The sequence below is a fragment of the Oryctolagus cuniculus genome, chromosome 6 (assembly GCF_051225735.1).
Source record: "Oryctolagus cuniculus isolate XC-2025 breed Fujian yellow rabbit chromosome 6, ASM5122573v1, whole genome shotgun sequence".
NCBI classification, from domain to species: domain Eukaryota; kingdom Metazoa; phylum Chordata; class Mammalia; order Lagomorpha; family Leporidae; genus Oryctolagus; species Oryctolagus cuniculus.
Window position 1 is genome coordinate 21,615,192 of NC_142872.1, and position 13,255 is coordinate 21,628,446.

General features: G+C 38.2%; 1 protein-coding gene across 2 annotated transcripts in view; it reads right to left on the bottom strand.

The window, feature by feature from the left end:
• Positions 1-13,255, bottom strand: part of FNIP1 (folliculin interacting protein 1) — a 131,456-nt gene that overhangs the window by 40,017 nt on the left and 78,184 nt on the right. Inside the window, exons 7-8 of one of the 2 annotated variants that reach the window (XM_008254985.5) lie at positions 5,796-5,879; positions 4,448-4,519 (exon numbers count right to left, since the gene is read on the bottom strand). In XM_008254985.5, the coding sequence (XP_008253207.3) occupies positions 4,448-4,519; positions 5,796-5,879 (156 nt within the window). The remainder of the gene's footprint in view (positions 1-4,447; positions 4,520-5,795; positions 5,880-13,255) is intronic. The other variant, XM_008254986.5, reaches the window with a different exon arrangement.

Sequence of the window (13,255 nt, forward strand, 5' to 3'; positions counted from 1 at the left end):
TTCCACTTTATCCAAAAGAAAACGCTACTGTTCAACAAGGTATTTCTTTGTGCACCAGACCACCACCTAACTTAGCTAAATTGTTTTAGTCCCTAAATTACAGGGAATTTGACGCTATTCAAACTCAATAAAGCAGATGAATTTTAAGAACAAGAACTACACTTGAGCTACAGTCATTCAAAGAGGTTATGTACAAGTACTCCCAGATTATGTATGCCTAGGGAGTCAAGTTTATCACTACTAAACTCCCAAAATGAGAAGATGCTATAGATTGCTCTCTGGAGCATTCAAAGGTGACACACAAATTCCAGTAGTTCAAATTAGAACTGCTAAATTCCCAGGTGTAGGGATTACTCCCTTTGCAAAATCTTTCTCCAAACTCCAGAAGACCTGTCTCTTGCCTTGGGGTAGGGAGTACTATAACACTTTATTTTTAACTAAGATTAGAGATCCTCCCGTAACTCCCCCCAAGCAGGACCTAGAGAGGATAACATGTGCTATTCAGGCATATTTTAGTTTGGCAATATTTTTCATTTTCAACTTCATGATTACAACCACATACTGAAAATCTGTGATCAAAACAGGGAAGTATTATTTATAAAAGGATACATGCTGGGACTGGCGCTGTGGCATATCAGGCTAAGCCTCTGTCTGGCGCACCAGAATCCCATATGGGCACCAGTTCATGTCCCAGCTACTCCTCTTCTGATCTAGCTCTCTGTCACAGCCCGGGAAAGCAATAGAAGACACCCCAAGTGCTTGGGCCCCTGCACCTGCACAGGAGACCCGGAAGAAGCTCCTGGCTCCTGGCTTTGGATTGGCTCAGCTCCAGCCGTTATGGCCATCTGGGGAGTGAACCAGCAGATGAAGACCTTTCTTTCTCTCCTCTGTCTGTAACTCTACCTCTCAAATAAATACATGAAAACTTTAAAAAAAAAGGTACATGCCAGATGATAAATGCTTTGGATACTAGAACTAAAAACTGAGATATTGTCATCAAGATTTATTCATTTAAGCTGTATCAAATTCAATGACAAAAGGCAAAGCTTTCTGTGCTCTGCAACCATGTGGACCACTGATGGATACATTCTAAGCTATCTTTCTGAAAAGCCCACATTTCATCAATTAGCATTGTAAAACTCGGTAGTAAAGTTGGGTATGTACAACTAATCTGGGAATAAATTCAATGAAAAATAAAATGCTACTCTATATTTAGAAAAAATACATTTTAATATTTTCTATATTAAGTAAACTCTATTTTAAAAAGAAAACACAATTAACTTAAAAGGTATATGTGAATTTAATGACCTGAAACAGCATTACAGATCAGTTTAGCCTCGTCCTTCAACTTACAGTTGGAAAAAAAGAAGTATAGAGAAATGAATGTGTCACTTCTTAAATCTTGAATAAAATGACATCTAAATTCCCATCACTTATTCCTTGCATTAAGTTCAAGAGATCTACCCAACAGCATGTTGACTACAAGAAACTGTGATATACTGTATTTTTGAGGAATGCTACAAGAGTAGATGTAGGTATGTGAGGCAATGCATACGTCAATTAGCTAATTCAATCATTTCACAGTATGTAAGTGCTTCAAGACATCACGTACGCATATAATAAATACAATTTTATCTATCAATTTAAAAATCATTAAAAAAAATCCTGCTACAGCAGAGAATATAGAGTAAATCTGTAGGTTACACAGAACCAACAGGCTTGACTCTAGATTCTTAAAAACAAAAATAACAAACTCAATTAGAAAATAAGGATGAGGGAGCTAGCATTATGTTGTAATGGCTAAAGCCATGGGCAGCAGTTAGTGTCCTGCCTGGGCCACTTCCTATCCAGCTCCCAGCTTATGGCCTGGGACAAGCAGCTGAGGGTAGCCCAAGTGTTTGAGCCCCTGCCACCCACTCCTGGCTCTGGCCTGGCCTGGCACTGGCTGTTGCAGCCAACTAGCAGTGAACCACCAGACAGATGATCAATCTCAACCTCTTTCTCTCTGATTTTTAAAATAAATAAATAAATCTTTAAAAAAATAAAAAAAGGATGACATCATTTGAAAAATGCAAACTCTTCCTATAAAAGTAGTGGTTCTCAATCCTAGCTGTCCCTGAGATTCAGGTGTTGAGTTTTTCATTTTGATGTTTCTAAAAAAAAGATGCCCATGCACTTCTCTAAGTTAAATCAGGGTTTCTGGAAGCAGAGTTTAGGCATCTGAAAAAATTTTGGGAAACTTCTCCATGTTATTATGATACACACCCAGGGATTACAATATGTGGTAAGATTTGACTTTCATTTCTACTAAAACTAAATCAAAAGCAATCTGGACAACAGAGCCATATAATGCAACAACACATGGGGATAACTACAGAGAAGTAAGTTTTACATTTCCAACAGCATTTCAAACCTATGATTACTCCTCCTTTCATATACACTGACCTCTGGGCCCCAACAAATACTTTTATCTAAAAAAAAAATGCCTTTTTTTCTATGCCTTTCTTCGGATAACTCCTATTTACTTCTTAAGACAAAACTCAGGCCAGCTCTCTGGCCTCAGAATCAGCCCTAAAGGCACTCGGATCTGGCTGAAAAGCCCATGAGAGTATTTCAGGCGTGGAAAGCCAAGACACTCTGGCAAAAAGATCTCTGTGAGTGAGATCCCAGTGGAAAGAACAGGTCTTCAAAGAGGGAGGTGCCTTTCTCTGAAGGGAGGAGAGAACCTCCACTTTGACTATGACCGTGTCTAAACAAGATAAGAGTCGGAGAACTCAAGGGGCTTCCATAGCCTTGGAAACTCATGACTGGTGCATAGGGAGATTACTGATGCCATAAACAGGAGTGTCAATTTGTAAAGTCAACAACAGGAGTCACTGTGCACTTACTCCTCATGTAGGATCTCTGTCCTTAATGTGCTGTACACTGAGGCTTAATGCTATAACGAGTACTCAAACAGTATATTTCACTTTGTGTTTCTATGGGGGTGCAAACGATTGAAATCTTTACTTAATGTACACTAAACTGATCTTCTGTAAAAAAAAAAAAAAAAAAAAGAAATTATCAATTCCCAACTTGACTCTCACTGGGATTAAACATGACAATAGGTCTGATCTGATTTCATCATCATTTAAAAAAAAAATCATCTATTATTTTTCACTTTATGTTTCTGTGTGGGAGCAAGCTGTTGAAATCCTTACTTAAGGTATACTAAGCTGATCTTCTGTATATTAAGATAATTGAAAATGAATCTTGGTGTGAATGGAAGGGGAGAGGGAGTGGAAAAGGGGAGGGTTGTGGGTGGGAGGGACGGTATGGGGGGGGGAAGCCATTGTAACCCATGAGTCGTACTTTGGAAATTTATATTCATTAAATAAAAGATTAAAAAAAAAAAAAAAAAAAAAAAAAAAAAAAAAAAAAACACCTCAGGCCAGCGCCGCGGCTCAATAGGCTAATCCTCTACCTAGCGGTGCCGGCACACTGGGTTCTAGTCCCGGTCGGGGCACCGGATTCTTTCCCAGTTGTCCCTCTTCCAGGCCAGCTCTCTGCTGTGGCCCAGGAAGGCAGTGGAGGATGGCCCAAGTGCTTGGGCCCTGCACCCCAAGGGAGACCAGGAGAAGCACCTGGCTCCTGCCTTCGGATCAGCGTGGTGCGCCGGCCGCAGCGTGCCAGCCGTGGCGGCCATTGGAGGGTGAACCAATGGCAAAAAAAAGGAAGACCTTTCTCTCTGTCTCTCTCTCACTATCCACTCTGTCAAAAAAAAAAAAAAAAAAAAAAAAAAAGACAAAACTCAAGTATCATCCCTGTATAAAGCATTGCTGTTACCCTGCCTCTAACCAGGCTAAATTAGGTGCCCTTTCTCTAGAACACATCACACAATGAACTATGATGATTTTCCCATCTCCTCTCCTGGTAGACTCTGCTTTTGCCTTCCTTAAGGGCAGAATCTGGGCTCTACCCTTTTTTTTTTTTTTTCATCTTCAGCATGTTTCAACAAATGTTTATTAGCACACAAATTTTTAGAAAAGTCTGTATTTGCAAGAAATATGTATAGCACTGGTTCAAAATATCTAAGCTGTTCTGGGCAAAAAATCTGACAGTTTAAACCCTAATCACTAGCAAACAGATAGAAGAAAATGTGTCTTCTATGATTTCTAAATAGTCTCTCAAATAAAACTTTTCTCTAGTAGTGGTTAATTCTAAGCCACCATATATTCATTCTGGCCATATTCCATCAGGCACACTTAATAGTAAACATGAAAAATGTTAAATTTAGGAGACTTTCCTTTACTCTTTCTGCAATTCTCTAGTAAGGCTATTAACAATATGAACAAATTATATACATACAATTAGATAATGAAAGCAGGATCAATAAAATTGAAACCAGTTAACTTATTAAAAAAACAGTGAACTTATTAAAAATATTAACTCATGAATCTGGTATTACCAGAGCGTGCTATGCCACTGTCTCTGTCCTCATTCAGCTCTCTTCCAGGCATGTCCATTGGGTTGCTGTGAACTGTGAATCAAGAGAGAACTGAAAGTTATAAAATATACTGCTATTCAAGTGACATTGCTCCTTCATAAAACATCCAATCAAATCATGCTCATCTGAATGCATTCCTCTTTTCCAACAGCATGACACCAGCCCAACACCATGAGCTATTACTCAGTTGAACAAGCTTTGAGAGATATCTGAAGCATTCACATATAGTACAAAAATAACCTATGAAACAATATCTAAAGATGAAAAGGGTGACCAAAATTTGTATTTGAGAATCATATTCAAAATAATATTTACAATATCATTTAACATTTTGAAAAACACAAGCTTTAGAACAGCATGAATGATGGTTGCTGGGTCTACATAATGGGTACATCATGATTCATTTGTCTGACTCTGCTTGTATCAATTTTTAGACAGAAATATAATAAATGTAAAAATTTTTAAATGAATTTTGAGACATGTTTGAATACTGTGATCTTAATTAAAAATTAAAGGTATTTCTAGATAACAAAATTGCTAATATCTTTTACTTATTTTTTATATTTTTTAAAATAAAGGTGTTGTTCATATCTAATATTTATAAGTAAACATTAATCAAAATGCGAAGGGCAACATAGATACCAAACAGAAAAATTACAAGTAAATTTATTTATATTCTGATAATTTCTACCAGAATGTTACAATGCTAGGTATTTCTATGTGAAATGTGTAAAACCATGGAGTACCATCCGAAAACTGTATTTACAAGCAGGAAGACCTACTCTACAATCAAGGCAATGATATAAAAAAATATATACGCCTTTTCATAGAGCGTTATAATGGTGCTTGTTCATCTAAATCTTAGCTCCAAGAAAAATTGCTCTTATGGAATAGTGTAGATCAGAAATTTTACAATAATAATAGGGTATTTCTCCAACTGGTGAAATATGGTACAAAAGCTACTCAAGCCATGGAAACAAGACAGTGTCACATTAAAAACTCCACATGGTATTTTAAGAAATAATATTCATATTAAATTTTGGTTTAAGATTCTAGAGTTAAAATCATCTGAGACATGAGAAACTGGAATTTCATAAACATTTAATTTCACTGATATCTCAGTTTCTGGAAACTTTAATAACATACTAAGTAGGAAAAAAAAAGTAAGTTTTATACTTCCCAAGCAATGTTTTTTTAGCCAAAGTCTCCCATACTGCACTTATATATACTCTCTTGTTTCCACAGTTGAACTACAGATTCTAGCCGCTGGGGCACACCAGCTAGTCTACCCACACAGCACATGGCAAACCTGCAAAGAAAGAGGCGCTCCTGATCAGTCGGAGCGGACCCTGCTCAGAGAATGCCCGCCTGGGGCTGCAGAACTGTGAAAGACCTACATGGCAAAAACGTAAAATACACAGGAAAGAGGGCTGTTAGAGAAGCCACACTGTGTCAGGAAAAAGAGAGCAAAAGAACAGACCAACAGATATGGATGGAAACTTGAGTAATTCAGGATGGCTTCCCTTTTTGAAACAGATAGTTCCCTTTTGGTTACGGTATATGTCAAATAACAATTTCATGTCTATTTATCAACAAATCTGTATACAACAGAAATAAGCTTCTACTATATGAGGTAAAATTATTGTAAATGTTCAATGCTATAAAATATTCAAAAAAAGCACAGTAACCTGTCTATATAATTTTGCATTTGCCAAATAAACTTATTTTTAAAAGTTAGTTTTAAGATTACAGTATTTTCTAAAATTACAGCAAGGAAAAAACCACCTATGCACTTGGCATACAGCATATAACAGGGAGCAAATACATAAAAACAATCTTATTGACAAATAAGTATAAAGACAATTTTTTCTAAGCTAGTGATAAGCTACAAAGGAACAGAAGCAGGAATGTCAGCACAGCCCATCAGGGTCAAACTCCCTGGCATCCAGGAGAAGTGGCTGTCACACACTTGACCAACAGAAGATAAAAGCAGTCTGAAGACCCAAAAATGGCATTACGGCCTGGAAGCAAGCAACCAGGTTACCTGTTAGTCATGTTTAATCAATTGAGTTTAAATAACCATGTAGGAGGCATACCTAAAAGAGAATAGGGAGCCTTCTGGTTTAAAGGGGTACATTTTTTTTTTCAAACTGCAATTAGATATTATCTTTTTGTAATAATTTACATAACTATAGTGCAGTTGCCACAATCTTTCCATGTCTCAATGAGCAACTCTTTCTTGATTTCTCCTTAAGCTTACTTTCCCTCTAGTTAATTCAAAACTTAGCCACTTCCTTAAATTCTTTCCCTACCCACTTGTTTCCAGCATACAACTTTGTTTCCTAGAGTATGCACATGCATACATGTGTACCAGATGAGAACCTTCCTTTTCCTATCACTTTCCCTCTAAACTTAAATTCTCACTCATCCTGGCCTCCTTCCTTAAGCCAAGCAGTAACAGGTAGTGTTATTCAGGACTAACGATGAGCTAGTGACTTAACTTCTGAAGTACCTCCTTCTCTTCCAAACCTAATTATATGATAGGATCCCAAATCCTCATTCTTCTTTAAAAAAAAAACAAAAAAAAAAAACAAAAAAACACCTTCCCTCTACCAATTATCACATCTACCTTTAATCTCATCTTTCTTGTAACTTCCCTTTCTCATCAACATTTAAACACAGTCAATTCTCTTCTTTCTCCCAAATAGCTAATCTGACAATTCAGGATCTCTGGCAATTCGTAAGATTTCTTTCAGGTCTGTGAGGTCCTCATTTTCCAACTACATATCTGTGACAGCATTTTCCTGACACATTTCAACCAAAATAACATATTGAAAAAGATTGAATCTTGGAGCAAATATGAGAATCCAGATGTCTTCTATGAAGCCAAATATTAAAGAGACTTGGAAAAAAACCTAAAACAATGTTACTCTTCTAAGTTTTATTTGCCTTGAAAAAATTATTTCATAAAATACATTACTTATGTTAACATGAAAAGGGTTATAAAAGGGGTATTTTTTAAAAATTACCAAATAAACCTTTTTAAAATCTTTTTCAGGGTTTTCTTTTTTAAGACTTTTTAAAAATTTATTTAAAAGGCAGAACTAAAGAGAGAGAAAGAGAGAGAGAGAGAATCTTGCATTTTGCATCTACAGGTTCACTCCCCAAATAGCTGCAATGGCCAGGGCTGAGCCAGGCCAAAGCCAGGAACCCAGAGCTTCTTCCAAGTGTCCCATACAGATGAAGGGGCCCAAGGACTTGGGCCATCTTCTGCTGCTTTTCCAGACAAATCAGCAGAGAGCTGAATCAGAATTGAAACAGTCAGGACTTGAACCAGCACCCACATGGGAATCTGGCATAGCAGGTGGAGGCTTAACCTGCTATGCCATAATGCCAGCCCCCAGTTTTAATTCCTAATTCACATCGAACTCAGTCACTCCAATATGGGATGCAGGTTGTCTAGATTATGTGTTATGCACATGAGACACCTTGAAGATGGTATCCAAGTCCAAACACAATCTCCATGTTAAATTATTTTCAATTCCTTTTTCATATATACCTTATACACATGGCATAAACATAATTTTATGCAATAATTCTTCTAATGCTCTTGTACATAAAACAATATTTTATAATGTTCAAATTTTCCACCCATGGTGTCATGTCAAAAATAACACAATTTTAGATTTTGGAATATTTTGGATTTGGAATGTTTGGATTAGGGATGTTCAGCTTGTACAATATGTATACATAAATAATTATAACCCACATAAGCAAAGTTGTCTGCAGTCTTTAATAATTTCCAAGTGTAGAAAGGGGTCCTGAAACCAAAAAGTTTGTAAACTGCTTGCATCTTTGAAAAAAGATTAACCTGAGTCTCTTCTCAGTTCTGCCTTCTACTACCCCTAGTGAAACTGCTAACCTAGGCCACAGGAAAACTTTTTGTTTAATGAAGCTCATACTATTTTTTATTACCCTACAACAGTATTGAATGTTAATTACAGCAGTCCCCATTATCTACTTCAAAGGTCTCCATTACCCATGATCAACAAGCAGGGCAAGTACAGTACAATAAGCTATTTTGAGAGAGGCAGCCACATTCACAGAACTTCTATTACAGTATACTCTATGCTGTTCATTATTACCTATTGTTGTTAATCCCTTACCGTGCCTAATTCAGAAACCAAAACTTCATCATGGCCGGCGCCACGGCTCACTAGGCTAGTCCTCCACCTGCAGCGCCGGCACCCTGAGTTCTAGTCCCGGTTGGGGCGCGAGATTCTGCCCCGGTTGCTCCTCTTCCAGTCCAGCTCTCTGCTGTGGCCAGGGAGTGTAGTGGAGGATGGCCCAGGTGCTTGGGCCCTGCACCCACATGGGAGACCAGGAGGAAGAACCTGGCTCCTGGTTTCGGATCGGCGCAGCGCTCAGGCCATAACAGCCATTTGGGGGGTGAACCAACGGAAGGAAGACCTTTCTCTCTCTCTCTCTCACTGTCTAACTCTGCCTGTCAAAAAAAAATTTATCATGGGTATGTACATACTGGAAGAAACGATGTTCCTATAGGGTTCTGTAATAATCTATCATTTCAGGCATTCACTGAGAGGCTTACGCCCATGGATAAAGGAGAGACTACTGTACATACACTGTAAATCGTCCCCCTCCCTGTTCCTATAAACACTTTACAGTTCTTGTTAGTCTATGTGTGATTTTCTTCTCCTAGCCCTTCTATGAATCTGTACTCTCAGGGCTCCATCTTCAACAATCTTTACTTTTCATTCTTTACATTTCCCAGCTCATCTCATCTATTCCTATGCTTTCAATTACCATGTGTGCACTAATGATTCTGAAATCCATGGCAGATGAAGCCAACTTTCCAACAAAGTGTTGCGCTGCCCCTTCAATAATATGAAGTAGTTTCTGGGAAACAGGACTGTGTTTCTTAAATCCCCTAAGGTAGGTGTGATTACTTCTCACCAAGGGAATATGAACAAAAGTGACCTATGTCACTTTCAGGCTGATGTGGTTATGAAGGGGACATGCCTTTTCTCAGATGCGATCTCATTCTATTGGTTTGATGCAGCGGAGCACAACCTTAGATACCACATGCTAAGATGGCAGAACCCAAAGAAAAGACAGGAGAAAAACTATTCATCAATAAGGATCAACCTTTTCGACTTTATGCAAGTGAGAAAACTACTTCATGAGTTTTTAAGTTACAAGAGCTTTTATAAAAATACACCTATAATGAATACCTTCACTTGAATATACCACCAACACTTCCAATTCACCATGCCTAAACCTCAAGTCATAATTCTAAATTCTATTCTGATCGTCAGTGAATAGCACCAGTCTCCATGCAATTATACAACCAAATAGCAAAGTACCATCCTTGATTCCTCTTCTCTTACCTCCCCTATCTGATTACTTACTCCAGTTCACTATTTCTTAATGAATCTCTTAACAATTCTCTATCCTCACTAACACATCCTTACTCTAGGCCACCATTATATGTCATTTGAACTACCATAAGCAGTCTTCTAATATGGATCTTTTCTCATTCTCGCTTTCTTACTTTAATCATTCCTACTGCAGTCAGAATATTCTTTAGCAGAAACAAATCTGATCTGATGATATTCTGAAAACTACTCTCTGGCAGCCTTAGAATGCACCTAGAACATCTCCACTCTCAAGGAGCTTTTTGATTTTTTTAACTAAGAACTCATGCCATCATGTTCAGGAAACCACTGACACATTTGTGCAAGGCCACATAGCTCACAGCTCATACATAGCTCATACACTTCTCTGGCTGATGACTAAACAAACACAGTAAGTAATAAGGCAGGTCCATTTTGGGGAGACACGGGAAACTTCCGACAGCCAACTTTGACTCAAAGACTTTCCAACGGACTTGAGAAACTTTCCTTTGACTAGAGAGCAAGCTGAGCCAGTTTCACCCACCTTTATCCTTCTCTCTTCCACTTAGGGTTCTACTCATCTCCCAGCCCTTCCCAGCTCCCTCCTCATTTTCTTTCAGTCATTTCCTCTAACAAAATCCTTGCATATTTAATACTGTACTGTTATGTGTTTTAAAAAAAATAAAACAGGTGGGGAAAAAAACAAAAAGTAAGAGGTGGAGAACCCAAACTAGCACATCAGCACAGGAACCCAACTGCACAAAGCACAAATTCAAATTCCTGAGTGTAACTTACAGTGTCCCTTGTGATCTCACTCTTGCTCAATTAATTCTTCATTTCTTTTCATTTCTTTTACTCCTACTCTGTGTGCCATCCGCATTAATTTATTCACATTCTCTTCACAATCTGTGATGTCCTTCTACCAGGTCTATGTAATCCTTCAAGCTTAGGCATCATGTCCTCAAGGAACACTCTCTAGGACTAAAATAGGTGCTTCTCCTCATTTTCATCACACCTTCCTTTTAACTCCATTAAAGAATTTACTACATGGGGCCAGCGCTGTGGTGCAGTGGGTTAATGCCCTGGCATGAAGTGCCAGGATCCCATATGGCCAGTGGTTCTAGTCCAGGCTGCTCCTCTTCCAATCCAGCTCTCTTCTATGGCCTGGGAAAGCAGTAGAAGATGGCCCAAGTCCGTGGGCCCCTGCACCTACATGGGAAACCTGGAAGAAGCTCCTGGCTCCTGGCTTTGGATTGGTGCAGCTCCAGCCATTGCGGCCATCTGGGGAGTGAACCAGCAGATGGAAGACCTCTCTCTCTGTCTCTACCTCTCTGTAACTCTTTCAAATAAATAAAATAAATCTTTAAAAAAAATAAGCATATAATTAAAAAAAAAGAATTTACTACACTATACTACAGTAAGCACACAGGAAATATTAACTGTAGTAAAAATACAGTAATGCAAGTCTTCTGTTATTTTTCTGACTCGCTCTAACTATAAACCCACTGAGGCAAAACTGCATATGAGTCACCTCTGAATATTTAGGGCCAGCAGAGCACATGGACTACTACAGGTACTCTACAATACTCAATGACTGCATAACTGAAAAGTTAAAGAACGGGGTTTCAAATACCCTTGATTCACTCTTAAGAGTGTGCAAGTAAATGCTCATTATTTAAACTCAAATGTAAACCGATTATCTTTCTACTATATCAAAAGGGTGATTATGTTTGGTCTCTATAGCAGGGATGGGGAACATCCAGCCCACAGGCTGCATAAGGTTCACATAATCATTTTGTCTGGTCCTGCCAAAGGAACTACAGTCAGGACAGAAAATGCAATAAATCTACAGCAGGCTAATTTTACAGTTGATAATTCCGTAAGGCCCAAGAATAAATGTTATAAATATATAAATGACCATTGGCAGAAAAAAAGTTCCCCATCACTGCTCTGCAGTATAATTTATAAGTGATAATAGATTTGTATTATTAAAATGAACAGCTTTTAATAGGCTCTGTGAAGCTTAAAGTGTCAAATTATAAAGAAATATGATTCAGTTACTTCTTTGTCATATTTTCACTCTACTAAAATCAATGAATTAATCAAGCGAGTTAAGATGGAACTTCTATTTTTCTATAAAACACACATGTTAAGTATGTGCCTAACACAAAGACCAACCCACATTAGGTGCTTAATAAATGGTTGCTCATTTGAATAAACATCAATTATATAAAATAACTGGAATATTATACTGTTCAAGTCAGAAGAAAAACTGTTTCCTATTAATACATACAACTAATAAATATTTATTAAAATTAATTATAAAGAGAAGTTCTTAGGGCTGGTGTGGTGGTATAGTGGGTTAACCTGCCACCTACAATGCCAGCATCCCATATGGGCAATGGTTTGGGTCCCAGCTGCTCTACTTCTGATGTAGCTCCCTGCTGATGCACCTGGGAAAGCAGCAGAAGATGGCCCAAGTACTTGGGACCCTGCACCCATGTGGGAGACCCAGATTCCTGGTTCTCGGCTTCGGTGTGGACCACCCCTGGCCATTCTGGCCATTTGGGGAGTGAACCAGCTGCCTCTACTCCTCTCTCTGTGACTGGATTTTGAATGAATGAATGAATGAATAAATCTTCATAAAAATAAAATTTCTTACTAAACAAGGAATGAGAGAAATATTCATACTATCCTAACTGCTGTCCATCCCTTGAACTACTACATCTATTCATGCACTGCAAATATGGTTAGCAGCAATTTTGTCCAGTTTTCTAGACAAAGGAAAGAAATTCTAGAAACAGTTTTTCAATTAAAAATGTTGAACTCAAATAACACTAATCAGCTCACCAAATTATTAAATAAGGTGACATTCTAGAAAATCTTTTAAGAAACACCAAATTTTCATAATTGTTCATCTGAATTACTGGTTAAAAAATGAGTACCACTTAAAATGACTTTTATTTTTAGGGAAGAGAGAAAGATGGTATATTATGAGTTTTCTTTAGAAATATTTAAAGAATGCCAGTAAGGGGCTTTTCATATCAATGACAGTACCTTTTAAAGATACAACAAATTTAAAAACAAAACCAGGGCCGGCACCATGGCATACCAGGCTAAGCTGCCACCTGCAACATCAGCACAGCCCACGTGGGCACCAGTTTAATTCCTGGATGCTCCACTTCCAATCCAGGGAGAGCAGCAAAGGATGGCCCAAACGCATGGGCTCCTTCACCCATGTGGGAGACTCAGAAAAAGCTTCTGGCTTCGGCCTAGCCATTGTGGTCATTTGGGGAGTGAATTAGCGGGTGGAAGCGCTCTCTCTCTCCCCCTCACTTTCTGTAACTCTGCCTTT